Raw genomic sequence first — 26370 nt, forward strand, 5'->3', positions numbered from 1 at the left:
GTTAGCAGTGCAGCTTTTAAGACGATGGCCAAAAGACAACAAAAAAAGAGGGTGGGAAAAAAACATGAGGATGATAGCAGTTTCAGTTGATGTTCCTCTTTGAATTTCTCGATTTTGCACATATTGAGGCTTAGACTGTGTTTTGGAGCTGAGAGCAACAAAGATTGGAGGTCAGCTGTATAAGTAAGGGGTTTGAGGTTGCAGTGCAAGGCTGCAGACCCAGTGCCCTGCTGGTTTTGAGATTTCCTCTCTAGAAAGAATTCTTTCTCTCATCTCTGCAGACCTTGTGTGCACTCATTCGAGGAGTTCATCAAAAGAATAAATCTACTTCTGGGTTTGACATTATCAACATGCTGATGGGCTTTGACAAGGCGGAGCTGTGCATGAAGGTGAGGCCTACGCTGCAGAAGTGCCTGAACATGGCTGCTCTGACAGCTGTCTGTGGATACCATCTGTAGATTTGGATTCAGATATTAATGTTGTATTTAACCTTGAAGTTGGATATTTTTATTTAATACATTTGGTTTATCTGAGAAAAGGAACATTTTATGTTCAAATTTGAATTAAGGCATCCTTTTCCTGAAGGATAAAGACTGAACAATTTCTTTTTTTTTTTTTTAAAGATTTATTTATTTATTTGGAAGTCAGAGTTACACAGAGAGAGGAGAGGCAGAAAGAGAGAGAGAGAGAGAGAGAGAGAGAGAGAGAGAGAGAGGTCTTCCATCCGATGGTTTACTGCCCAATTGGCCTCAATGGCCGGAGCTGCGCTGATCTGAAGCCAGGATCCAGGAGCCTCCTCTGGGTTTCCCACATGGGTGCAGGGGACCAATGACTTGGGCCATCTTCTACTGCTATCCCAGGCCACAGCAGAGAGCTGGATGGGAAGTGGAGCAGCTGGGTCTCGAACCAGCACCCATATGGGATGCTGGCGCTTCAGGCCAGGGTGTTAACCCACTGCGCCACAGTGCCAGTCCCTGAATAGTTTCTTTTATTTATATCATACAATCATATGTTTTAAAGAACATTTATGAACTTAACATATAGCAAGTTAATGCATAATAGCAATTTTAGCTGAAATTTAAGCTTTCTAATTTAACACAGAGACTTTGCTTTTATCACAATTAAAAAAATTATTTATTTATTTGAAAGGCAGAATTATAAAGAGAGAGGGAGAGAGATCTTCCACCTGCTGATTCATTCCCCAAACGGCTGCAATAGCTGGGGCCGTGCCAGGCAGGAGCCAGGAGCCAGGAGCTTCTTCCAGGTCTCCCATGTGGGTACAGGAGCCCAGATGCATTAGCAGGGAGTCAGATTGGAAGTAGAGCAGCCAGTACTCGAACTGACACCCATATGGGATGCTGGCATTGCAGGTGGCTCCTTAACTCCCCATACCACAACGCCAGCTCCAGTTTTATCACAATCTTTATTTGTGCTGTTTGACACTATCTTTTGTTAGTGATAGCTTTATAATTTGCATATGATACTATTTACCCTTTTAAAACCTACAATCTAGAGTTTTTTAGTATTTTCACAGAGTTGTACAATCAGGGTCATTTTCCATTCCTCTTACCCTCTGGCAACATTAATCTACCTAATGTCTATATGAGTTTATCTATTTTGGACACCTCAGACAATAGAATTATATCATATGTGACCTTTAGTGTCTGGCGTTCACTTACTGTGATGTTTTCAGAGTTCATCCATATAAATGTCTCATATTTCATTTTTTTTAAAGAAACCTCTTTTCTTTTTTTTTTTTTTTTAAAGATTTATTTATTTATTTGAAAGTTAGAGTTACACAGAGAGAGGAGAGGCAGAGAGAGAGAGAGAGGTCTTCTGTCCAATAGTTCACTCCCCAGATGGCCTCAACGGCTGGAGCTGCGCCGATCCGAAGCCAGGAGCCAAGAGCTTCTTCTGGGTCTCCCGCGTGGATGCAGGGGCCCAAGCACTTGGGCCATCCTCTACTACTTTCCCAGGCCATAGCAGAGAGCTGGATTAGAAGAGGAGCAGCCAGGACTAGAACCGATGCCCATATGGGATGCCTGTGCTTCAGGCCAGGGTGTTAACTTGCTGCGTCACAGCGCCGGCCCCATGTTTCATTCTTTTTACTGCCAAATAATTTTCCGTTGCTTGGATATACCTCATTTTGATTCCCCATTTCTTGGCTGATGGACATTTGGATTGTTTGAAAATTTGCTATTATGAATAATGTTGTTTTGAACATCCATGTATAAGTGTTTGGAGGTATGTTATATATTTTCAGTTATTTTGGACAATTACCTGGGAATAAAATTATTGAGTCATGTGGTAACTCTGAATTTAACATTTGAGGAACTGTCAAATCATGGTAGCTGTTCCATTTTACAATTCACCAGCAATGTATCTATGAGGGTTCTAATTTTATTTTTAAATTTATTTTTTATTTATTTGAAGGGCAGAGTTACAGAGAGTGGAGGAAAGATAGAAAGGGGAGTGAACCAGCAGGTGGAAGACCCTTTTCTCTCATTTTCTCTCTTTCTTTTTGTCTTTTTTTTGACAGGCAGAGTGGACAGTGAGAGAGAGAGAGAGAGAGACAGAGAGAAAGGTCTTCCTTTTTGCCGTTGGTTCACCCTCCAATGGCCGCTGCAGCCGGCGCACCGCGCTGATCCGAAGGCAGGAGCCAGGTGCTTCTCCTGGTCTCCCATGCGGGTGCAGGGCCCAAGGATTTGGGCCATCCTCCACTGCCTTCCCGGGCCATAGCAGAGAGCTGGCCTGGAAGAGGGGCAACAGGGATAGAATCCAGCGCCCCAACCGGGACTAGAACCCAGTGTGCTGGCGCCGCAAGGCAGAGGATTAGCCTGTTGAGCCACGGCGCCGGCCTCATTCTCTCTCTTTCTGTCTTTCTCCCTCTGCCTCTCTGTAACTTTGCCTTCAAATAAATAAATAAATCTTAAAAAAAAAAAAAAAAAAGATGTATATAGAGAGATCTTCCATCAGCTGGTGCACTCCGCAAATGACAACAGCAGCGAGGGCTGGGCCAGGCTGAAGCCAGGACCCAGGCGCTTCTTCCTGTCTCCCACATGGGTTCTGGGGCCCAAGCACTTGGGCCATTTTCTGCTGATTTCCCAGGTGCAATAGCAGGGAGCTGGATTGGAAGTGGAGCAGCTAGGTCTTGAACTGGCACCCATGTTGGATGCCAGCTTGACAGGTGGAAGCTTAACCTGCTATTCCACAATGCTGGCCCCCAATTTTTTTTTTTTAAAGATTTATTTCTATCTTTGAAATACAGAGTGAGAGAGAGGGATAGAGAGAGAGAGAGAGAGAGAGAGAGAGAGAGAGAGAGAGATATCTTTCATCTGTTGTTTCACTCCCCAATGGCTAAAACTGCCAGGTCTTTGCCAGCTTGAAACCAAGAGCCAGGAGCTCCATTGTGGTCTTTCACATGGGTGGCAGGAGCCCAAGTAGCTAAGCCATTGTCTGCAGCTTTCTCAGATACATTATTAGGAAGCTACTTTGGAAGCAGAATAGATGGGACTTTTACTGGTGCTCTGATATGGGATGGCATTGCATTGCAAGCCACAGATTAACCTGCTGTACCACAATGCCAGCCTGAGGATTCCAGTTAATTCACATCATATGAACAAACAGTTGTTTTTGTCTGTCTTTTCTTCTTTCTTTTGAGAAACTTTTATTCATATCCATTACCCATTTCTAGATTGGATTGTCTTTTTATTGTTGAGTTGTAAGAGTTTGTTACATATTCTGAATACAAGGCCTTAATCAGATATATAATTTGTCATGTTTGATGGTATTTTTTTCTATTTATTTATTTGACAAGTAGAATTATAGACAATGAGAGGGAGAGACAGAGAGAAAGGTCTTGCCTCCGTTCGTTCATCCCCCAAATGGCCGCTACAGCTGGCACTGCACTGATCCGAAGCCAGGAGCCAGGTGCTTCTTCCTGGTCTTCCATGCAGGTGCAGGGGCCCAAGCACTTGGGTCGTCCTCCACTGCCCTCCCGGGCCACAGCAGAGAGCTGGACTGGAAGAGGAGCAACCGGGACTAGAACCTGGTGCCCATATTGGGTGTTGGTGCCGCAGGCGGAGGATTAACCTAGTGAGCCACGGCACCAGCCCCCTTCTGTCACTACATTTTTTTTTTTTGACAGGCAGAGTTAGACTGTAAGAGAGAGAGAGACAAAGAGAAAGGTCCTCCTTCCATTGCTTCACCCCTCAAATGGCCGCCATAGCCAGTGCGCTGTGCCAATCCGAAGCCAGGAGCCAGGCGCTTCCTCCCAATCTCTCATGCGAGCTCAGGGCCCAAGCATCTGGGCCATCCTCCACTGCCTTCCTGGGCCACAGCAGAGAGCTGGACTGGAAGAGGAGCGACTGGGACAGAATCTGGCGCCCCATCCGGGACTAGAACCTGGAGTGCCGGCACCACAGGCGGAGGATTAGCCCAGTGAGCCGCGGCACCGGCCTGTCACTAAATTTAAAATAAAGAAATTGACATATCAACAAATCCTTATAGTAGTTAGGTTACAAGAAAGAAGTTATGAATACGCAGTTACATATGCACAAAGATTTTGTACCTAGTGTACAAAATGTTCTACATTTTTGTCATGATCAAATCCCAGATACCACCTTCATTCTCAGAGTTCTAAGTCTTGCCTTCATTTTGATTACTACTGAGTCTCTGTCTCTAGTCTTACAGAGCATATGGCTGGCTCCTGGGCTCTGTTGGGCTCTCTTGGAGCCCGAGAGCCAGCCATATGCTCTGTAAGCACTTCCTGAGTACACTCACCTTTGCAAGCCATAGTGCCTCATGCTGATGCTGGACGTATCCGACGTGGAACTCTGTTCTTTTCTCATTTATTCCCTTTCAGAATGGGGGCACCTGTCTTCTCCTATGCCAAAAATCGCAGTCATCCTTGACTCCTCTCTCATCTTTTATCTCTAGGTTATCATCAAGTTCAGCTAATTTTACTTTACCTCAGCTTCTTTCTTTTTAAAAAAGATTTATTTATTTATTTTATTATTTATTTGGAAGTCAGAGTTACACAGAGAGAAAAGGAGTGTCAGAGAGAGAGAGAGAGAGAGAGACAGAGAGAGAGATCGAGATCGAGATCTTAATTTGCTGGTTCACTCCCCAATTGGCTGCAACGGCCAGAGCTGCACTGATTTGAAGCCAGGAGCTAGGAACTTCTTCCCAGTCTCCCATGCAGGTGCAGGGGCCCAAGACTTGGGCCATAGCAGAGAGCTGGATTGGAAGTGGAGCAGCTGGGTCTCGAACTGGTGCCCATATGGGATGCCGGTACTGCAGGCAGTAGCTTTACCTGCTGCACCACAGCGCCAGCCCCTCAGCTTATTTCTCATTCCTATCTTTTTACTTCTGTTACTTAGGGACCTGTTATCTCTGATCTGAACTATTTCTTCCCTCTCTTCTTCCCTCCCTCCTTCCCTTCTCTCTCTCTCTCTCTTTTCTTTCTGTCTTTCTTTTTGTTTGAAAAGCAGAGTAACAGAGAAATCTTCCATTCTCTATTTCACTCCCCAAATGCCCACACAGCTAGGTCCAGGCCAAAGCTAAGAGCCAGGAATTCCATTCAGATCTCTTACCTGGGTGGCAGGGAGCCAAGTGCTTGGCTATTATCCACCTTTTCCCAGGTGCATTAGTGGGAAGCTGAATTTGATGTGGGGACTGAGACCAGGCACTTCAGTGTGTACTGCTGTCATCCTAAGCCGTGGCTTAACCTGCTGCATCACAGTGCCAACACCCCTCCTTCTTTCTTTGAACAAGCACGTATTCGGCTCTTGTGTACCAGGCACTGTGCTAGGCACTGGGGCCACAGAGGCAAATGAGACATGGCGATTCTCAGGAAATTGACCTAATGTCCTGATTAGTCTCCCTCCCTCCTCACTTGCAGTCTTTTTTTTTTTTTTTTTTTTTGATAGGCATAGTGGACAGTGAGAGAGAGAGACAGAGAGAAAGGTCTTCCTTTGCCATTGGTTCACCCCCCAATGGCCGCTGTGGCCGGCGCACCGCGCTGATCTGAAGCCTGGAGCCAGGTGCTTCTCCTGGTCTCCCATGCAGGTACAGGGTCCAAGGACCTGGGCCATCCACTGCACTCTCGGGCCACAGCAGAGGGCTGGGCTGGAAAAGGGGCAACCAAGACAGAATCCGGCGCCCCGACCGGGACTAGAACCCGGGGTGCCAGCACCGCAGGCGGAGGATTAGCCTAGTGAGCCAAGGCGCGGGCCACTTGCAGTCTTTAAATCTGTCATCCACTCCGACACAGATTGATGTGTAATACACTCAACTCTTACCTGCTTACAACCCTTTGTTAGTCTGTTACAGATAAGATAAAGACCTGACTCCCCAGTTAGCCTTATACAACTTTCACAATCTGCCCTGTAGTTATTTCTGCAGTTTCTCACTGCTATGCCTCACTCTTTATACTCCCATGATAACAAACCACTTGTCTTCCATCCTTATACCCAGGACTATTTCATTCCTCATGTGTCTTTTTTCTTTTCTTTTCTTTTTTTTTCTTTCTTTTTTTAAATTTTTGACAGGCAGAGTGGACAGTAGAGGGAGCCAGAGAGAAAGGTCTTCCTTTTTGCCGTTGGTTCACTCTCCAATGGCCGCCACGGTAGGTGTGCTGCGGCCGGCGCACCGCGCTGTTCCGATGGCAGGAGCCAGGTGCTTCTCCTGGTCTCCCATGGGGTGCAGGACCCAACCAGTTGGGCCATCCTCCACTGCACTCCCTGGCCACAGCAGGGAGCTGGCCTGGAAGAGGGGCAACCGGGACAGGATCGGTGCCCCGACCGGGACTAGAACCCGGTGTGCCGGCGCTGCAAGGCGGAGGATTAGCCTGTTAAGCCACGGCGCTGGCCTTTTTTTTTTTCTTAAAGATTTATTTATTTATTTGAAAGTCAAAGTTGGGGAGGGGAGATCGATCTATCTATTTATCTATCTATCTTCCACCCACTGGTTCCCTCCCCAGATGTCCTCAACAGCCAGGGCTGAGCAAGGCTGAGGCCAGGAGCTTCTTCCAGGTTCTCATATGGGTAGCAGGGGCTGAGCACTTGGGCCCTCTTTAGGTGCTGGATTTTTAGCAGGGAGCTGGATCGGAAGTAGAGCAGCTACAACACAAACTGGTGTCTACATGAGATGCCAGTGTTGCAGGCAGCAGCTTTACCTGCTATGCCACAATGTTAGACTCCCTCATCTGTCTTTGATCATGTAATACCTGTGTGGAATTGCTTTCCTTCTCAAATTTTTGAAATTTATTTTTTCATTTAAAAAATTTTTGGGGCCAGTGCTGTGGCATACTGGGTAAAGCTGCTGCCTGTAGTACCAGCATCCCATATGGGTGCTGATTTGAGTCCCAGCTGCTCCTGCTCTCTGCTGTGGCCTGGGAAAGCAGTACAAGATGGCCCAAGTCCTTGGGCCCCTGCACCCACCTGGGAGACCTGAAGGAAATTCCTGGCTCCTGGCTTTGGATCGGTGCAGCTCTGGCCATCGCAACCATCTGGGGAGTGGACTGGCAGATGGAAGACCTCTCTCTCTCTGTGCCTCTGCCTCTCTCTAATTTTTTTTGGTGCCTTACCATTTATAGATCTTTCACATACATTCTCATTTGATCCTCACAACAACCCTGTGAGGTAGGCAGCACAGATGTTCTTCTGATTTAACGATGAGGAAAGTATCTCAGAACACTAAATCGATGTGCCCAAGTCCTACAGTGAGCGCACAATTTGTGTTAACATCATCAGTCTAACAATTCAGCACCCAATCTACTCTCCTACTTGCCCTACCTACTTCACAGGGATAATGAAGATAAAATGAATTCAAGTTTACAAAAAATACTTTAAGGAAAAAAAAGCACAAACTCTGATTTCCCATAATATATGGCTCACTTCCCCTTTGCATCCCAGCTTGTGCATGAACCCCGAATTTTCAGTGCCTTTGTTCTTATGCTCAGTTAAGCAGTGCAGTAAGGCAAGAAAACAGTGTGGTCCTGTTTAAAGTCCTATAAATTACAATCATGGTAACTGCTATGCTTTTTTTTTTTTTTTTTTTTTGACAGTGGACAGTGAGAGAGTGAGAGAGAGAGAGACAGAGAGAAAGGTCTTCCTTTTGCCGTTGGTTCACCCTCCAATGGCCGCCGCGGCCGGCGCACCGCACTGATCCGAAGCCAGGAGCCAGGTGCTTCTCCTGGTCTCCCATGGGGTGCAGGGCCCAAGCACTTTGGCCATCCTCCACTGCACTCCCGGGCTACAGCAGAGAGCTGGCCTGGAAGAGGGGCAACCGAGACAGAATCCGGCACCCTGACCGGGACTAGAACCCAGTGTGCCAGTGCCATAGGCGGAGGATTAGCCTATTGAGCCACGGCGCCAGCCGGTAACTGCTGTTCTTAAGCAAGTTGGAAAGCACCACACAGAAAGGCCAGTGTGCAGCTAGGACTCACTGAGGCACAGAGCAATCAAGGCAGAAGTGTCAGAGCATGATTGCATAGAAGGAAAACGATGTCAGAGTTCAGACTGGCACACACAGTTCTCTAAGGCAAAGTGGTGGCAAAGAAGAGCTACTTGTTCCACATTACAGAAACAAGAGCAGAAGATTCATGGGAACCGGCTGCAAAGCATTTTAAGTCTCACAGATTTCTTTAGTTGACTACAGCAATATAAATGACAGTGTCATCTTCATTTTAAAGAATGACTGTAGCTGTGCTCATATCCTAAACTAAACCAAGTAATTGCCCCATGCTAACCTCCCTTGGCTAAAATACGCCCTGTACCATCATTCCTCATCAGATTTATAAACAGAATGTCTTTTAGGTAATGGATTAAATGGCTGTATTTGGTGGTTTTTGTTTTGTTTTCAGGATTTACTTTGGATTCTCCTGCTGTAAGACCCAAAAAAAGTCATGTTGAGTTTCTGTTGGTGATTCTCTTAATGTATGTGCTTTTAACAGTTAAAGTATATAGATGAATTAACATATTAAAAGAGTTCTATAGCATCTGTTCAGAAAAGATTATATACTATACAAACTCTTTGTCACACACAACCATTTTTCAGTGTCTTTTCAACTGAGAAGAATCCTATTCAGGACGCTTCTCCTGAGGTGGTTCATACTGAGCAAGCTTTGTTTTCATTTTTTTATTTTCTTCTATAATAGCTTCATATTTTTCTTTCATTTCTGCCAATTTTCGGCAAAGCAGCTCTATTTCTGGATTTTCTGTGGTAGCAGCTCCTAAGTGGTGCTTTAAAAAGTCCAAAGCATGGGGTCGGCATTGTGGCTCAATTGGTTAATCCTCTGCCTGCGGGCACCAGCATCCCATATGGGCGCCGGGTTCTAGGCCTGGTTGCTCCTCTTCCAGACCAGCTCTCTGCTGTGGCCCGGGATAGCAGTGGAGGATACCCCAAGTGCTTGGGCCCCTGCACCTGCATGGGAAACCAGGAGAAAGCACCTGGTTCCTGGCTTCGGATTGGTGTAGCTCTGGCTGTAGCAGCCATTTGGGGAGTGAACCAACAGAAGGAAGACCTTTCTCTCTGACTCTCTCTCTCACTGTCTAACTCTATCTGTCAAATAATAATAAATAAAAAAGTCCAAAGCACTATTATGTTTCTCTGGTTCTTCATGTAAGGCTACCAACACCTTGGTCAGTGTGTCCAGCACCCCCGATGTCTCCAACTACCTCTGGAACATCTCCAGCGTCAAGTTGGCTTTGTAATGGGCCATAGTGACAATGGCAGTGTTGTTACTGGCACTGGAGACCATGGCTGGTGGGCTCCAGATGGTACTGCTCATCATAAATAAATCTTTAAAAAAAAATTTGGGATGCTGAGACAGACAGATACAGAGAAAGTGCCCTGGTCTGCTGGCCTAGTCCTCAGGAAATCATCCCAGACCTGCCAGTGTGGGATGCAGGCATATCCCACATCTTATTAACTGCTAGGCTAATTGTCCTCCCTACCTCCTCAATTTTTATTCCTACTGATTTTTCAGAATATAACTCACCCCTGAGGGGTCCTGAAATAGATGGCTTTTACACTGATTGTCTTCTTCGGTGTATATATGTGTCAAAGTAATCACTGAATTAAAGCTGCTTATTGGGCCGGCGCCACGGCTCACTTGGCTAATCCTCCGCCTGCGGTGCTGGCACCCTGGGTTCTAGTTCCGGTTGGGACGCCGGATTCTGTCCTGGTTGCTCCTCTTCTAGTCCAGCTCTCTGCTGTGGCCTGGGAAGGCAGTGGAGGATGGCCCAAGTGCTTGGGCCCTGCACCTGCATGGGAGACCAGAAGGAAGCACCTGGCTCCTGGCTTCGGACTGGCGTAGTGCACCGGCCGTAGCGGCCATTTGAGGGGTGAACCAACAGAGGGAAGACCTTTCTCTCTGTTTCTCTCTCACTGTCTTACTCTGCCTGTCAAAAAACAACAACAACAAACCTGCTTATTGGGCTGGCGTTGTGGCGCAGCTGGTTAACACCCTTTGCCTGAAGTGCCAGCATGCCATATGGGTGCTGGGTCGAGACCCAGCTGTTCCACTTCCAATCCAGCTCTCTGCTATGGCCTGGGAAAGCAGTACAAGATAGCCCAAGTCCTTGGGTCCCTGCACCCACATGGGAGACCCAGAGGAAGCTCCTGGTCCCTGGCTTCGGATCAGTGCAGCTCCGGCCGTTGCGGCCACTTAGGTAGTGAACCATCGGATAGAAGACCTCTCTCTCTCTCTCTGCCTCTCCTCTCTCTGTGTAACTCTGACTTTCAAATAAATAAATAAATCTTAAAAAAAAATAAAGCTGCTTATTTTTCTTCCCATTATACTAAAACCACCTTGAGAATGGGGGTCATAGTCTTATTATTCTTATTTTTAAAAGCATACTATTTAGCATATAGTAGATACATATTTATTCGGTTGAACTAAAGCAGTTTATTTTGAACCTTCAGCTTGAACTTGCAGCTATATCTTTATCTTCCAGCCACTTTCTTCCTTCGTTTAATGTAGAATATTTCTCTCTTCCATCTGTTTTATATAGAGAGGTTTCATCTTTAGATTAGTTTGAATCTATCAGCTTTTAAAAGATAAATATTTGTTTATGTGAAAGGGAGACAGAGACAGACATAGATCTCCCATCTACTGGTTTAGTCCCCAAATGCCTGCAACAGCCCAGGTTGGGTCAGGCTGAAGCCGGGATCCCAGAACTCAATCTGGGTCTCCCATATGGGTAGTAGTGACCCAAGTACTTGAACCATAACCTGCTGCCTCCCAAGTTGCACATTAGCAGGAAGCTGGATTGGAAATATAGCTGGAAGTAGTTCCTAGGATATGGGATGTGACGAATGCCTGCATCTTGCCTTTTTTTTTTTTTTTTTAAGCTTTGTTTATTTGAAAGGTAGAGTGACAGGGAGGAAAGAGAGAGATCTTTCATTCATTGCTTTATTCCTCAAGTGGCTACAGTGGCTGGAGCTGGGCCAATCTGAAGCTAGGAGCCAGGAACTCTATCTAGGTCTTCTACATGGGTGACAGGGGCCCAAGCAATTGGGCCTTTCCTTGCTGCTTTCCCGGGAACACTAATAGGAGGCTGAATTGGAAGTGAAGTAGCCAGGACTTGAACCAACACTCTGATTTTGGATGTTGGCCTCAACAAGAGACAGTTTAACTTACTGTGCTATAACACTAGCCCCATCAGCTGGTTTTTAGTACTAATGATAAATTCTAATCATGTTGCCACATGGGATTGATGAAGGTAGACACAAGCTAGCTTTGTTTCCTGCTGTATATGGCTAGTGACAGCGAACAGTGATGTTGACTATATTTGTTAATTGTGCCAAGCATCCTTTCTTTATCAAATAATGACACTTTTATATAGTTATTTAATCATCAGATTTTTAAATAATTTCCTTCATTATCATGGCTGGTGCTGTGGCATAGTAGGTAAAGCCGTTGCCTGTGGTGCCGGCATCCCATGTGGTCGCCAGTTCGAGACCTGGCTGTTCCACTTCAGATCCAGCGCTCTGCTAATAAGCCTGCGAGAGCAGTGGTGGATGGCCCAAGTGCTTGGGCTCCTGCATCCATGTGGGAGACCTGAAAGAAGCTCCTGGCTCCTGGCTTCAGACTGGTACAGCTCTGGCCGTTGTGGCCATCTGGGGAGTGAACCAGCAGATGGACGATCTCTCTGTCTCTTCTTCTCTCTCTCTGTCTTTCTTTAACTCTGCCTTTCAAATAAATAAATCTTTTTCAAAAAGTTAAAAACTTTTCCTTCATTCTAATCTAAAGGTTTCTATGTGGATGACAGGCTGCAGACATTCATTTGGTGGAATAGTGAATGCTTTATTGTTCTGTGCACTTGTCCTAAATGATTTTTTCTGAAACAGCTAGACTTTGAAGTCTTCTTCTTTGTCTAATCTTGCAAGACCTATGCCCAGGGGAATGATGTGATTGCCTCCTTGTGTGTTATTTACATTATCTTTTGTAACATAACCCAGAGTTGGACAAAGATGGGGATATAGATATTACTGGTATGGTTTAATGCTTAACAATTCTCTTTCTCAGAACTTGATGGAGAGTTTGGATTCATTGCTTTGTGCAGAAGGTTCTGAAAGTCTGAAGAGTTTATGTCTGAAACTCCTCCTTTGCTTAGTAACTGTAAGTGACCCCTCTGTATGTTTGCCAAGGACATTAACTGACAGCAGTGGTGAGCTTACTGAAATCCTTGAGGCTCAAGTTAGAAAGGAAAAGAGAAAAAAAATTCTCCACTAGGGTATTGCATCACTCTCTTGTTTCTGAACATATATAAGGACGTTGTGTGGGCTTCTGCATCCTGCAAGTGGCTCCTGGGAGTGACTGCTGGTATTTTCAGCCTGCAGGCCATGAGCTGTTTTCAGTTCAGGACCCTGCCAGAATTGTCTTCAGGGTTATCAGATTTGTCTTTCTCATTGGTCTCATTTGGAAACGGTTTTATATTCTTTGACTGTGAATATTTTTATTTGTTCTGGTTTTGATTTTTTGACTAGAGGCTGACCTGTACTTCCTAGTGGAAGGAGGGTAGGGTATCGTTCATTTATTTCTGGTGGTTCCATTACCCTACGACTGTTTGAAGACTTCTGGATTTAGAAATATCTACCTGTGCATTTGAGGAATGGAACCCAAGAAATTGTAAAACAAATGCTTGTTTGAAGGTATGAGAGAGAGAGAGAGTTCAAAGATTTAGGTTGTTTCTTTTTTTAATTTTTAAAAATATATTGGTTTAATTTATTTGAGAGCAAGGGAAGTGGGGTGAGAGAGAAAGAGAGGGAGAAAGAAATAAAAGAAAGTAGGTGAGTATGTGTGTGAGAGAGATACCAATCTACCATCTGCTGCTTTATTCCAAATGCTCACAGCAGCTGGGCCAGGCTGGAGCTGGAAGCCAGGAACCATGAAGTCAATCCAAGTCTCCTTTGGTGGTGGCAGGGACCTGAGCCATTGCTGCTGCCTCCCATGGTGTGCAGTAGTAGGAAACTAGAATCATGGGTGGGGCTAGGACCCCAACCCCAAGCTTTTTGATATGAGATGCTGGTATCCCAAGCCATGTCTTAACCTGTAGACCAGTATCCACCCCTTAGGAATTTTGAATTTGCTAATTTCCTACCCTTATTGTATGTGTCTGTTCAAGGTATGGTTGCTTTGGGGTACTTGTGAAAATTTCACTAAGTGTCTGGTAGAATGTTCTTAATATTTCTGTTTTTCTTAGATGCTAGGGGAAGAGATATATGTGAGATATGAGAGTGCCTCAGTACAGACTTTAAAAAGCCTTTTATTGCATTCAGGTGACAGATAACATCAGCCAGAACACTATCTTGGAATATGTAATGATCAACAGCATATTTGAAGCAATTTTACAGGTAGGGCAATTTCCTTGTTAACTCTTTGTCTTGTAGATAGATTACCTCCTTAAATTTCCTTCCTCTGTTTTCCCAGGAACCAGGAATTAGCACTCATGGAATTCTGGTTTTTGTTACAGATTCTCTCCCACCCTCCAAGTCGTAGAGAGCATGGGTATGACGCTGTTGTCCTCTTGGCTTTGCTGGTGAATTATAGAAAATATGAGGTAAGTAGGCTCTTCAGTGGACAGTTGATACCTTATATAATCTTCCCACATATGGGTATTCCTAAAGGGCTTTGCTTAATATAAAAGACATGTTCTTGGTAAATGGTATAATAACTTTTATAAATTATTAAAGTCTAATACTAAATGCATAGGGCAGAGAGTATATTTTTGTTTAAAGGAATCCTATAGTACAGATTATAATAAAAAGAGTAAGTAGTATCATGACCATTAGTATCATGGTTCCCAAACCAAGCTTATTAAAATCAAGAAATTTCAGGGCCGGCGCTGTGGTGAGCAGGTTAAAGCCCTGGCCTGAAGTGCTGGCATCCTGTATGGGCGCCGGTTCTAGTCCCGGCTGCTTCTCTTCCTATCCAGCTCTCTGCTATGGTCTGGGATAGCAGTAGAAGATGGCCCAAGTCCTTGGGCCCCTGCACCTGCTTGGGAGACCCAGAAGAAGCTCCTGGCTTCTGATTGGCACAGCTCTGGCTGCTGCGGCCATCTGGGGAGTGAACCAGTGGATAGAAGACCTCTCTCTCTGTCTCTACCTCTGTCTGTAACTCTGTCTTTCAAATAAATAAAAATAAATCTTAAAAAAAGAAAGAAATTGTGCAGTGTTTAAAAAAAAATCAGGAAATTTCTTACAAAGAAGAAATTTCTGGGGTAAGCATTTAGCACAGCAGTTAAGATGCTGCTTGGGATGTCTGCATCCAGTATTGGGATGCTTGTGTTTAAGTCCCAGCGCTGCTCCCAATTCCAACTTCCTGGTAGTGCAAGGCAACAGATGATAGCTCAAGTAGCCGGGTCCTTGGACCCACATAGGAGACTCAGATTGGATTCCAAGCTCCTGGCTTTAGCCTGGACCAGCCCAGGCTGTTTTAGGCATCTGGGGAGGGAAGCAGCAGATGGGGGATCTCTGTCAGTCTGTCTATCTCTGTTTCTCAGCCTTTCAAATAAATAAATGTTGAAAGGAAAAAAAAATGTGTGAGCTTTACTTTGGACACTCCATACTGAATCAGAATCTTTTGGTAGAGGTAGGGATAGAGTGACTGCTAGGAATATGTTTTTTTATAATTTTAAAATTAAAATTAAAATATTTCTTTCATTTTATTTGAAAGACAGAGAAACACACACACACACACACACACACACACACACATATATATATATATATATAAGATTGATCTTCCATCTGGTGTTTCACTCCCCAAATGCCTACAGTAACCAAGGCTGGGCCAGTCTCAAGCCAAGAACTTGGAACTCAATCTGGATTTCCCACGTGGGTAGCAGGAACCCAAGTACTTGAACCATCACCCATTGCTTCTCAGGATGCTTGTTAGCAGGAAGCTGGATTAGAAGTGGAACTGGGACTCAAACCAGATACTTTTGGTATTGGAACTGAGCCAAATGCCTGTCCCTGTTTTGTTGTTATTTATTTATTTTTAAGATTTGTTTGTTTATTATTTGGAAGGCAGAGGCAGATAGAGAGAGAGAGAGGTCTTCTAACTGCTGGTTCACTCCCCAGAAGGCTGCAGCAGCTGGAGCTGTGCTGATCCAAAGCCAAGAACCAGGAGCTTCCTTTGGGTCTCCCATGTGGATGCAAGGATCCAAAGACTTAGGCCATCTTCTGCTTTTTTCCCAGGCCATAGCAGAGAGCTGGATTGGAAATGGAGCAACAGGGACTTGAACTGGTGCCCATATGGGATGCTGGCACTGCAGGTGGCGGCTTTATCTGCTACACCACAGCACTGGCCTGATGATTAGTTAGAATTGGTAACCATTGACCTAGGGCATCTGTTTTTAGATATAGTGTTTTGTGTATCAGATTTCCTTAATGTAGTCTGTTTGTATAAGTATCATTTAATGAAAAATGGAAGATAGGGCCTTATCTATATCAATTCTGCAGCTCTCTTTGCCCCTGAATTAATTAGTATACATATTCATAGGTTTTGAAATGAAGATCAGAACCCAGAGGTTTATACTTTGCTTGGCACATGTGCTTGATTCCCCTCCTAATGTTGAGAAGGAAGGGGCCGGTCAGGGAAGACCATGACCCTTATTGGAAGATTGTTTTCAAGGCATGGGAAACATGTGGCACTGAATTCTGGATGCTAAGGAGAACTTTATTGAACCCAGAAGGCAGGTATTGCATTGAGGCAACCTGACTTTCTTTGCTTAATGTGTTGTTGCTATGAGAAGTGGGCTAGCTAGGCAAAGGGTTTTCTTTTCTGAGCTTCTGGATCTTCACTTGGTGATTTTTGATATAGTTCTTAGTTAAGCCTCATTTGGCCAGGTTGAAGGTGATGAGTGACACAAAATCTAGAGTTTTTTGTAAGGAGAGAGATGGAAGAAGGAAAGACTGTGAGAAAGGGATACTTAAGGAGGGACTGGAATATGTGGAGCAATGTTAATGTGTTATAAATCCCTGGAGTTGATCACTTTCATTGTCTTGGAGGGATGAATGGTGTGTAGAGCTACTAATAAATATGTAATTTATCACCAACACCTGTTTTACTGGGGATTTGGAGGAGGCTGGCATGGTAGCCATTATGATCTGTCATGTGTAATAGCCTCTGGGGCCTTATTACAACAGCAAGAAAAATAGCTGAGGAAAAATGCTGAGGATAGTTAAAGAGAGTTGAGTTATATGTGACAGGAATGCGCCATCATCAGTAATGAATATTTTCAGAGCATTCTGCTGGATGAGGGCTACTCTGAGGCAATGGCTTAGCCTCTGTAAATGTGAATTGAACCCTGGTTTAGCCCAGTAGGGCTCTCTGAAATGTCAGCCTGAAAAATTGAACATGGCCAAGGAACTAGAGAAAATCGTATTTCTGGAGTGAGGTATGCATCTCTAGTCTGTCAGGAGCTCCAGAAGAATTAATATAGTGGGCAAGGGTGAGCTGGCAGGCATAATTTATCTGGGCTTTGCAGCTTTTGATATAAGTCATTCACCAGAAAACATTAAGGAAGCCTAGTGACCATGAGCAGGAAGGTTTCTGATAGGAACATGAGGAATTTCAGATGAATATAACAAAACCAAAAGCTGGTGACATTTTATGCAGACTAGTATGGAGGATGTGCTGGGGCTAACTACGTCCATACTCAGTCTGTGACCAGTGGGGAAAGGAGCAGCCTTTCCAGAGAGGGTGGATACCCAGCTAAGCACAAAGCAGGCAAATGAAGTATTAAACTTAAGGAACAGAAGCGATAGAAAAAATATCATAATTCTGTCTTGTGAATACAACGTAGATTGCTTTCAGTTTTTTTAAAAGATTTTTAAAAAATTCTTATTTATTTGAAAGGCAGAGTTACATAGAGGCAGAGAGAGAGAGGTCTTCCATCTGCTGGTTCTCTTCCCAGATGGCCACATCAGCCAGGGCTGTGCCAATCTGAAGCCAGGAGCCAGGAGCTTTTTCCAGGTCTCCCACGCAGGTGCAGGGGCCCAAGGATTTGGGCCGTCCTCTTCTGCTTTCCCAGGCCATAGCAGAGAGCTGGATTGGAAGTGGAGCAGCCAGAACTCAAACCAGTGCCCATATGGGATGCTGGCACCTCAGGTGTGGCTTTGCCTGCTATGCCACAGCGCCAGCCCCTGCCTCTAGTTTTAAAAAGTGGCCAGCACAACAGTTGTGTAAAGTTGTCCAGTATCCAGCAGAATAGAAATTTTCACAGCAGCAAGATCTGACCTTCTAGGCTGATCAAATCTCGAGATAAAATAACTCAGACCCCCAGCTGCTGCCCGGAACCTAATATCTCTCAGAAATTACAAAACTGTTTATTATATCTAGTTGCAAGTTGTTCTTGCCCCTCAACTTTTCCCCAAATAACTTCCCTTTGAATATGATAATGTGAAAGGAAAAAAAATACATAGTTACCAGTTAATGAACCCTTATCAGGTGCTCAAGATTTTACTTGTTTCGTTTCATTTCAGCTTTATAGCAACCCCATGGAAGAATATATCCCCATTTTACAGATGTGGAAATTGAAGCTTATTTTCATTAATGTGCCTCACTTGTCACAATAAATAGAGGAAACTAGAGCTCAAACCTCTGCTTTTAGCCACCTTGCCTTTTTCTAATTTACTGCCAAAGCATTTGCTGGTCTGAGTCATCAATGATCCTTATCATTACTGGAAACTGCCTACTTTTGGGATGATGAGTGACTTTCAAAAATTGTGCCAAGAAACTGTGGTCTCCTTTTTGTAGTGTTGCTCGTATTATGGTGACATCTCTAGGTCAACCAACTGCTGATGTTCTTTTCCAAGGATCTACTTCATTGGATCTTGTCTGAAGCCTGTAGCATCAGCAGAATTTGACTGTTGGTTGTAGGAACATGTGTTGAGAGCCTTCCCTCTGACAGATCAAGGAATAAGTGGAGTGGGTTCTATCGCCTTGAGTTGTGTGTATAAATTTTACACATTTGGGCTATTAAGAAAGCAAGTCTAAAAAACAAACAAAAAAGCAAATCTATCTCTTTTTCTTTTCTCAATTGATATGCAAAAGAGGCCCTCAGAAAGTTGGTTAAATAAAGTCTACATGGGGGGTTAGCCTTTCAGTTAAGTTTTCAAGTTTCTTAGTAATGAGTTTTCTTGGTAGCTGTAAAAACTGCCAATTTGAGAACTATTGTTTCTTCCCTCCCTTGGGTTAGAATTGGTGCCTGCTCTCATATGGTGTCTTTCCTCACATCCTATGGGTGTGATGTTTTCAAGGTGAGTAGTAGGTCATTGGTTCTCATCCCATTTGTAAAGGATAGAAGAGTTGTTTAATGAGATTAAATATATGTCCATTTCCATATGCTACCCAGCTGAGATTGGGTCTGGAAAAATTCAAGAAATCTTCCACTGCTATAGGAGATGGGACAATCATTAAATCCCAGTGTCCTGACCAGATTGTTGTTTGGGTAATTACATCCTTTTTTCCCATTCCCCCTGCAGTGTTAATTTGGGTATGAGATCCCCATAAATGGCCTCTCTGGCTGTTAAGCAGCTGCCTCTTTCCACCCCCAAGGTGGCTTTGTTTTACAGATGGGTGAATCAGTCTTTGCATATAGTTTGTGAAATGGTTAGGGTACCTTTGGGATGAGAATGTAAGTTAGCAACTTATAAATATGTGCCTGATGGCAAAGCAGCCAGTATGTCTCCCAAAAGATAGTCATCCCCATGGACTTGGTAGGGTAGGACAAAGTGAGCTTTATGGAGTGTTCACTTGTTAGAAACAAGTAAGAGGGAAAGATGGGAAAACTAGTAGATGTTGGCTTGAGCTAATTCAGCTTCAAGGAGATGTGAGTAGAACTGTTATGGAGGTGTGATGTGTGGTGTGCATTTGGTGAGTGACCATGCACAGTGAGAGATTTACTAGAAATAGAAGGGGGAGATGGGGAGCAGTCAAGAGGCGTTGCATCTGGGCATCAGGAGCCTTGCTGTACAAAGGGCCTCACAGAGGCATGTTTGTTAATACTTTGTTGAGTAGCTCCTGGGCTTTCTTATGTCAGGTCACATTCACTTTGAGTCTCTTTTCTTTTTTAACAGTCTGTGAATCCTTATATTGTGAAGCTGTCTATTGTGGATGATGAGGCCACACTCAATGTGAGTATCTGGATCCTTGTGTAGTTGCTGTACTTACCTACATTCAGTGGCTTTAATTTCAGTGGACACAGAACCGAGAGCAAAGAGCTATGGGTGTTGATTTTATCTGGCAATACAGAGGGAGTTGATATTTCTTTTAAAGAGCATCAGTGCATTTGTCTTACTGAATTTTAACTGTCAGTCTAGGGAAGTTTAAGGGGACATTTGCCCACGAATCATGGAAGCCGTTGGTGATATTTCATGTTGTAGTCTGCTGAGTTTGATTATTCTACAGAGTCACTAAGTTCCATGTCCAAGAATAAGGAAGCTGGGATGACTAAATTACTAGAATGTCCTTATAGAACTAGCTAGGTATTTAGAGCTGCTTGGTGATGCTGAAGCATAATAGGATGATACACTTCTGCTGTACGTTTCCTTGAATGTTTGGGATGTAACTTCTGATCTCTGGATATAGGAGGAAGAAGATAGCCAGCCACCTTACTTTTTTCCTTTATATTCTACCCTCTTCATTTCATTTTTTTTCTTTTTTAAAAGATTTTATTTATTTATTTGAAAGGCAGAATTATAGAGTGTAGGGGGGAGAGATATCTTCCATTCACTGGTTCACTCCCCAAATGGCCACAATGGCCAGGGCTGGGCCTGGCTGAAGCTAAGACCTTCTTCTGAGTCTCCCACGGGAGTGCAGGGACCCAAGGACTTGGGCCATCTTCTGCTGCTTTCCCAAGTACATCAACAGGGTGAAGGACCCCAAATCTGGGGCTCCAACGCGCTCGGGTGGTCGCCCAAAAACCCAACCTCCAGACCAGAAGATGCAAGAGCAAGAGGATTTTTATTAGGCGTTTGCGCAAACGGGCTCCCCAGCACCATAGGCGGTCGAGAGAGTGAGAGAGTGAGAGAGCCCCAGCAGGGGTTACAGCAGTTTTTAAAGACAACAGCTACCTGATTAACATATGTATGCGGGGCCTTTGGTGATTAGCTATTTGGAAGGGCAAACTCTTGTTGTGATTTTAGCGAGGGAAGGGGTAAGTTTATACAATGGTCACAGAACCTTATTGCAACTCTTTTCCGGACTCCTGCAAGTGTTATCGTATGAGACAGTTACACAGAGCAGTTTCACAAGGCAGTTTCCCAAGGTTATTCTGCAGGCAGGTGGAGACACAGTTATTTTAAGGGATGTCTACTGTCAGCAGCTAAACTTTTTAACCCTTTACTATAATATTATTTTAATATTTACTTTTAGCAGGGGTCTTACAAGGGAGCTGGATCAGAAGTAGAGCAGCCAGAACTCGAACCTGTGTCCACATGGGATGCTGGCACTGCAGGTGGTGGCTTAACCCACTGCAGCGCCAGCCCCATGCTTTTCATTTCTTCTGATTTCCCTTTTGAAGAAAACACATGCATTGTTCATCCTTGTGGCCTTCATTGATCTTTGTGCTGTGTGCTTCCCAGGTTTTGGGGGAGTGTTGATTAATTAGTTTAACATGTATCAATGCTTCTTCATTTTTACACTTCCTGTTTTCCTGTGGCCTCTTTGTGCCTTCATTTTGCATGGGATTTGTCAACTTTTTTGTGGCTGATTTGGAAACAGAAGAGGGTTTTTTGGGGCAAGGTTCTAACTCAGCCTTTTCTTTCTTCCCTCCCTCCCTCCCTCCCTCCCTTCCTTCCTCCTTCCTCCTTCCTCCTTCCTTCCTTCCTTCGTTGATTTGTTTATTTATTTGAAAGGCAGAGCTACAGAGAGGCAGAGGGTGTGGCGTCTTCCATTCACTGGTTCACTCCTCAAATGGCCACAATGGCCAGAGCTGAGCCGATCCGAAGCCAGGAGCTTCTTCCGGGTCTCCCATGTGGGTGCAGGGGCCCAAGGACTTGGGCCATCTTCTACTGCTTTCCCAGGCCATAGCAGAGAGCTGGATTGGAAGTGGAGCAGCTGGGACTCGAACCGGTGCCCATATGGGATGCCAGCACTGCTTTACCTTCTACACCACAGCCTTGGCCCCTCAGCCTTTTCTTTTGAGATGAAAATGATCCCAGTGAAATTATCTTCATTTGGGTTTGTGTCTCACTCCTTGTTACTATATTTTAATTGTATCTGGGGCCATTAAGTATGATAATTAGATTAGAAAATTCTTTCTGAAGTTCCTTTTGATGCTTTGACCATGCCTCTCAGACTTTCTGTCCTTGTTGCCAGCTTCCAGGCAGAACTTCTTGGGCTTGGACTGTGGGAGTGTAATTGGTTTTCTCTGTGGCCCAGTCACAGAATTGCCACCAATCCCCCAAAGCTGCTTGCTTGTTTGACCTGTGCTACCTTTTCTCTTCCAGGGAATGGGGCTTGTGATTGCTCAGGCTTTATCTGAGTACAACAGGTAAGTGCGACTTTCCAGAAGGGAAGAGTTTAATTTTCAGTTGAATCAGTTGAGTAGGGAACTGATTTGTTGGAGTTGGGTGAAGTTCTCTTACCCATTCTGAAAGAGTCTTAGAGGTATTGGTTCACTCCCCAATTGGCTGCAATGGTTGGAGCTCAGCCGATCTGAAGACAGGAGCCAGGAGCTTCTTCCAGGTCTCCCACATGGGTGCATGCACCCAAGGACTTGGGCCATCCTCTTCTGCTTTCCCAGGCCACAGCTGAGAGCTGGATCGGAAGTGGAGCATCCAGGACTAGAACTGGCACCCATATGGGATGCTGGTGCCTCAGGTGGAGGATTAACCTACTGGCCCCTAGTAGAGATTGTTTTAAACACCAGGGGACCAGAACCACCGGGTTAGTGTCCATCTTTAGTTTAAGCAATTAGGTGCATTCTGGTAGGTATTTTACTGCAGATATTGCAGAACATTTAAACCAGTTTTCGAGCTATCAGCAGGCTCTTTCAGTTAGTCTAGTGTATCATACAAATATAATTTTCTGTGTAAAATATCTTGTGAAGTATTGTTTTTTTTTATTCTTGAAGGATAGAATAAGTATATTGAGTTAGCTCTAGTTTGAGAGTTATTTTTTTTCCCCCAATTAGGAAGCAGCCTCAGTTTCCCAGAGTCCCTGTATATCCTGCGGGCTCTCTTCCTTGCAGCTTGCATTCCTTCTTGCTGTGGAGGGGGAACGACCACTTTTCAGTGAATGGAAACTAGAAGTGTCTCTAATCCTGGCAAATGTAGACTTTCCTCACTCACAATTGGGTGTTGGAACTTCGAATCTGTCCTATCTCCATGAATGTTTTAGCTCTCAGATTTTTCTCTTTCTCCTTCAAAAACAAACAAGATTTTCACTGTTGCAGCCTTAAAGTGATTTCACTGTCACACTTTCAAGTAATAGTCTGTTTGGGAAATAACTGGATCAGCCATATGTTAGAGCAGTTTCACACTTTCGTAGCTTGCTTTCTAAGTCTCTTGCAAAGTAGCCAGGCATTGTGGTACACACTTCCTCAGGAGCAGATGGGTGCCTCTTAGCCTGCAGGGGAACCCACAGTGGTCGCATTGTCATATGCTTTAGTTTTCTGGGGTCAGACACTTCTGCTTGGATTACCCAGAACGCCAAGGACAAAGACAGACTTGATAAATAATCCTGAAGTTGAATTTAGTTCTTTTTGTTCAGGCAGTATAAAGATAAGGAGGAAGAACACCAGAGCGGGTTTTTCTCTGCTTTAACGAATATGGTAAGTCCCACCTTTTTTTTTTTTTTTTTTTCTCCTTGTCAGAAACGTGTGAGGTCTGCAGGGATAGGCAAATCTGGGGCTCAGAAGTTCTAGAAGTTGGAGGTGGTAGCAGGATGAGGGGAGAAAGGCTGCTCAGAGTAGATTTTAAATTCCAAAACCAAATGAGATGAGGGAAAGGAGAGCTTTGATTCCTCTGGGACTGATTTTGTTTATCTAAAGAAAAGTTACACAGTAAGTCAGGCTTTTGCTTCCTAAAGCGCTGCCCCTGTGGGACCCGGATTGGGAGGGGTTAAACTTGAGTCCTCTCCTGAGGGCTCCTTTGCTGTCAGCTATGGCCCTTTGATCCCTCATAGTTCTTGGGGTGCAGGGCTTGTTCAGTGGGTCTGAGCCATTCCTCTGAAGGCTTGGGGTCTGGGCTGAGAGAGCCTAGGTGTAGGAAAGTTACTGGTTCAGTTCACAAGAATCCAGGGCAAGGGGTCTCAGCCTTGGCAGTTTTGGCATTTTGGGCCTGATGCTGTGGGACTAATTGTTAAGAGAGAAATGTGCGTGGCTGGTGGTCTTAGAATCCAGACAGAAAAATCTAGTTTTTTTTTTTTTTTTTTTTTTTTGGGGGGGGGATTAGTGTCCAAATTATCAGCGTTAAGTCAAGGTAGTTTTTGGGTTTATTACAAGAAACAGTTAACTCCCCCTCCACACACTTTTTTTCTTTAGTCCTGTACATTATTCTATTCCCAGAGCTCATCTCAGAAAAGGACCTTATTCAATATAGCTCTGAACCATAAATCAGTGAAGTTTTTTGAGACTACAGAAGTATGAGTTTTGTACTGATGCTTGAGTAAATGTATTAGAATTACATTGCTCTCAGGGATCTTTGTCTTTTAGCCAGGAAGAAAAGATTTTGTATCAGATCAGTACAGCTTCAGCTGCATAGCCTTGGGCATCAGTAAGCAGGAAGAAAAGGTATTTTTAGGGGGGTGGACATCTTTCTTGGTTCTTCTGCTATCACACGTCTTAGAGCAGCCTACTCCATTTCTTATTTATCTACCTGGACTAGGATACAAACTAAAGATACTGGGATCTAAAGGGTGGAGAATGGGTTTGAGACCCAAACATTCCCCTGTCTGTAGCCCTATGTTGATTGATGTCAGTCTGCTCTCTGTGACTTTCTTCCCGAGTCAGCTCCCGACCCCAGGTAAGCAACATCCAGGGAAGAATGCAGAACAGTGAGGGTGTGGTGCTAACCTTTGCTTCCTGTCAGAGCTGCGAAACTTCCACACTGAACCGAAAGCTGGACCAAAAATACTGGGACTTTTCTTTTTTAAGGTCCTTTCAGGCAAGATGAGTTAGTAGGGTTCTCATTATCTTCTTTATTACTTTATGGGTCTTTGAAGAGCTTCACAGGGTGGTTTTGGTGTGTGGCTGGTGGGGCAGAATTAGGAGTTTTCACTGCTGAAGGCATCATAGGCACAGAGCTCCTCTGACTCCTCCACTGTAAGTCTGCAGTGCCCCTTCTTTCCACAGGTGGGCAGCATGTTCATAGCAGACGCCCATGAGAAAATCTCAGTGCAGTAAGTACCCGGCGTTCTTGTGCATGAACTGGACCTGATTGTGGGCCGAATCCCTGGATATGGGAGTGTGAAATATTACCTCTTGCTATTTTTTTTTTATTTGCTATTTGTCAAGTGTTTCTTGGGCTTTACACGATTCTGAACCTTTAGAAATCTCTGCTTTGTCTGATATATCTAGAGCTCAAGAAGCTGAGAAACTGTTAGAGCTATCTCTGGAATGAAACAAAAGAGGGCTGGGTATCTAAAGCAGTTGAGGATGTACCTGCATTGGGGTGGAAAAGTGAGAGGGGATGTAGTGAGTGATGCAGATAAGAACTGCCATCTAGAGTTAAAGTGAAGGCCCCAACTCCTCCCATATATACTTTTTAAAAAGAGATTTATTTATTTATTTGAAAGAGTTACAGAGAGGGAGAGACAGGGAGAGACAGAGAGAAACAGATCCTCCATCTGCTACTTCACTCAGATGGCCACAACAGCCAGTGCGGGACCCTGCTGAAGCCAGAAGCCAGGAACCTCATCTGTGTCTCCCATGTAGGTGCAGTGTCCCAAACTCTTAGGCCATCGTCTGCTTTTCCCAGGCTGTTAGCAGGAAGCTGCATCGAAAATGGAGGAACTGGACACAAACTGGCGCCCATATGGGATGCTGGCGTTATAGGCAGTAATTTTACCTGCTATGCCACAATGCCAACCCCCTCCAAGAGTTCTTTATTTATTTGAAAGTCAGAGCTGTGGAGAGAGATAGAGATAGAGAGAGAGAGAGAGGTCTTCCATCTGCTGGTTAATTCCCCAGATGGTCGTGGTAGAGGCTGAGCCTAGCTGAAGCCAGGAGCCAGGATCTTCTTCCAGGTCTCCCATGTGGGTGACAGGGGTCCAAACACTTGGGCCATCTTATTCTGCTTTGCCCAGGACATTAGCAGGGAGCTAGAATAAAAGTGGGGCAGCCGGTCACAAACCGATGTGCATATGGGATGCCAGTGTCACAGGTGGCAGCTTTACCCACTATGCCACGATGCCAGTGCCCCCTCCATATAGTTGTGGTTTTTTTTGTTTGTTTGTTTGTTTGTTTTTTTACGATTTATTTATCTACTTGAAAGGCAGAGAGAGAGAGAGAATGAATGAGAATGTACATGAGATCTTCCATCCCGTGGTTCACTCCCCACATGACCACATTGGCTGGAGCTGTGCTGATATAAAGCCAGTTTCCAGGAGCTTCTTCATGGTCTATCACATAATGCAAGGGCCCAAATCCTTGGGCCATCTTCTGTTACTTTCCCAGGCATGCTAGCAGGGAGCTGGACTGGAAGTGAAGCAGCTGAGACTTGAACCAGTGCCCATATGGGATGTTGGCACTGCAGGCAGCGGCCTTACCTGCTACACTAAAGTGCACAGGGATGGGGGAGGGCACATATACTTTTGCATATGGAACATTAGGAACTCAGAGGGCCAGATAATAAGGAACTGTGGTAAAATCATGTCCTGATGTTTGTCCTGTTTTCATTGTTCTACTATAA

At 44.6% G+C, this 26370-nt stretch overlaps 1 protein-coding gene and 1 pseudogene across 4 annotated transcripts in view; one reads left to right on the top strand and one right to left on the bottom strand.

Moving 5' to 3' along the window:
* The window catches only part of ARMH3 (armadillo like helical domain containing 3), a 215393-nt gene that overhangs the window by 26783 nt on the left and 162240 nt on the right, over window positions 1–26370 (top strand). For all 4 annotated transcript variants that reach the window (XM_062214560.1, XM_062214559.1, XM_062214561.1 and 1 more), the window contains 8 exons: window positions 282–389; window positions 12536–12628; window positions 13789–13863; window positions 13983–14069; window positions 19594–19650; window positions 21967–22010; window positions 23231–23291; window positions 24813–24859. In XM_062214560.1, coding sequence (XP_062070544.1) covers window positions 282–389; window positions 12536–12628; window positions 13789–13863; window positions 13983–14069; window positions 19594–19650; window positions 21967–22010; window positions 23231–23291; window positions 24813–24859 — 572 coding nt within the window. The remainder of the gene's footprint in view (window positions 1–281; window positions 390–12535; window positions 12629–13788; window positions 13864–13982; window positions 14070–19593; window positions 19651–21966; window positions 22011–23230; window positions 23292–24812; window positions 24860–26370) is intronic.
* LOC133776224 (c-Myc-binding protein-like) lies at window positions 9084–9724 on the bottom strand (annotated as a pseudogene).

The sequence above is a fragment of the Lepus europaeus genome, chromosome 17 (assembly GCF_033115175.1).
Source record: "Lepus europaeus isolate LE1 chromosome 17, mLepTim1.pri, whole genome shotgun sequence".
In the NCBI taxonomy this organism is placed as follows: domain Eukaryota; kingdom Metazoa; phylum Chordata; class Mammalia; order Lagomorpha; family Leporidae; genus Lepus; species Lepus europaeus.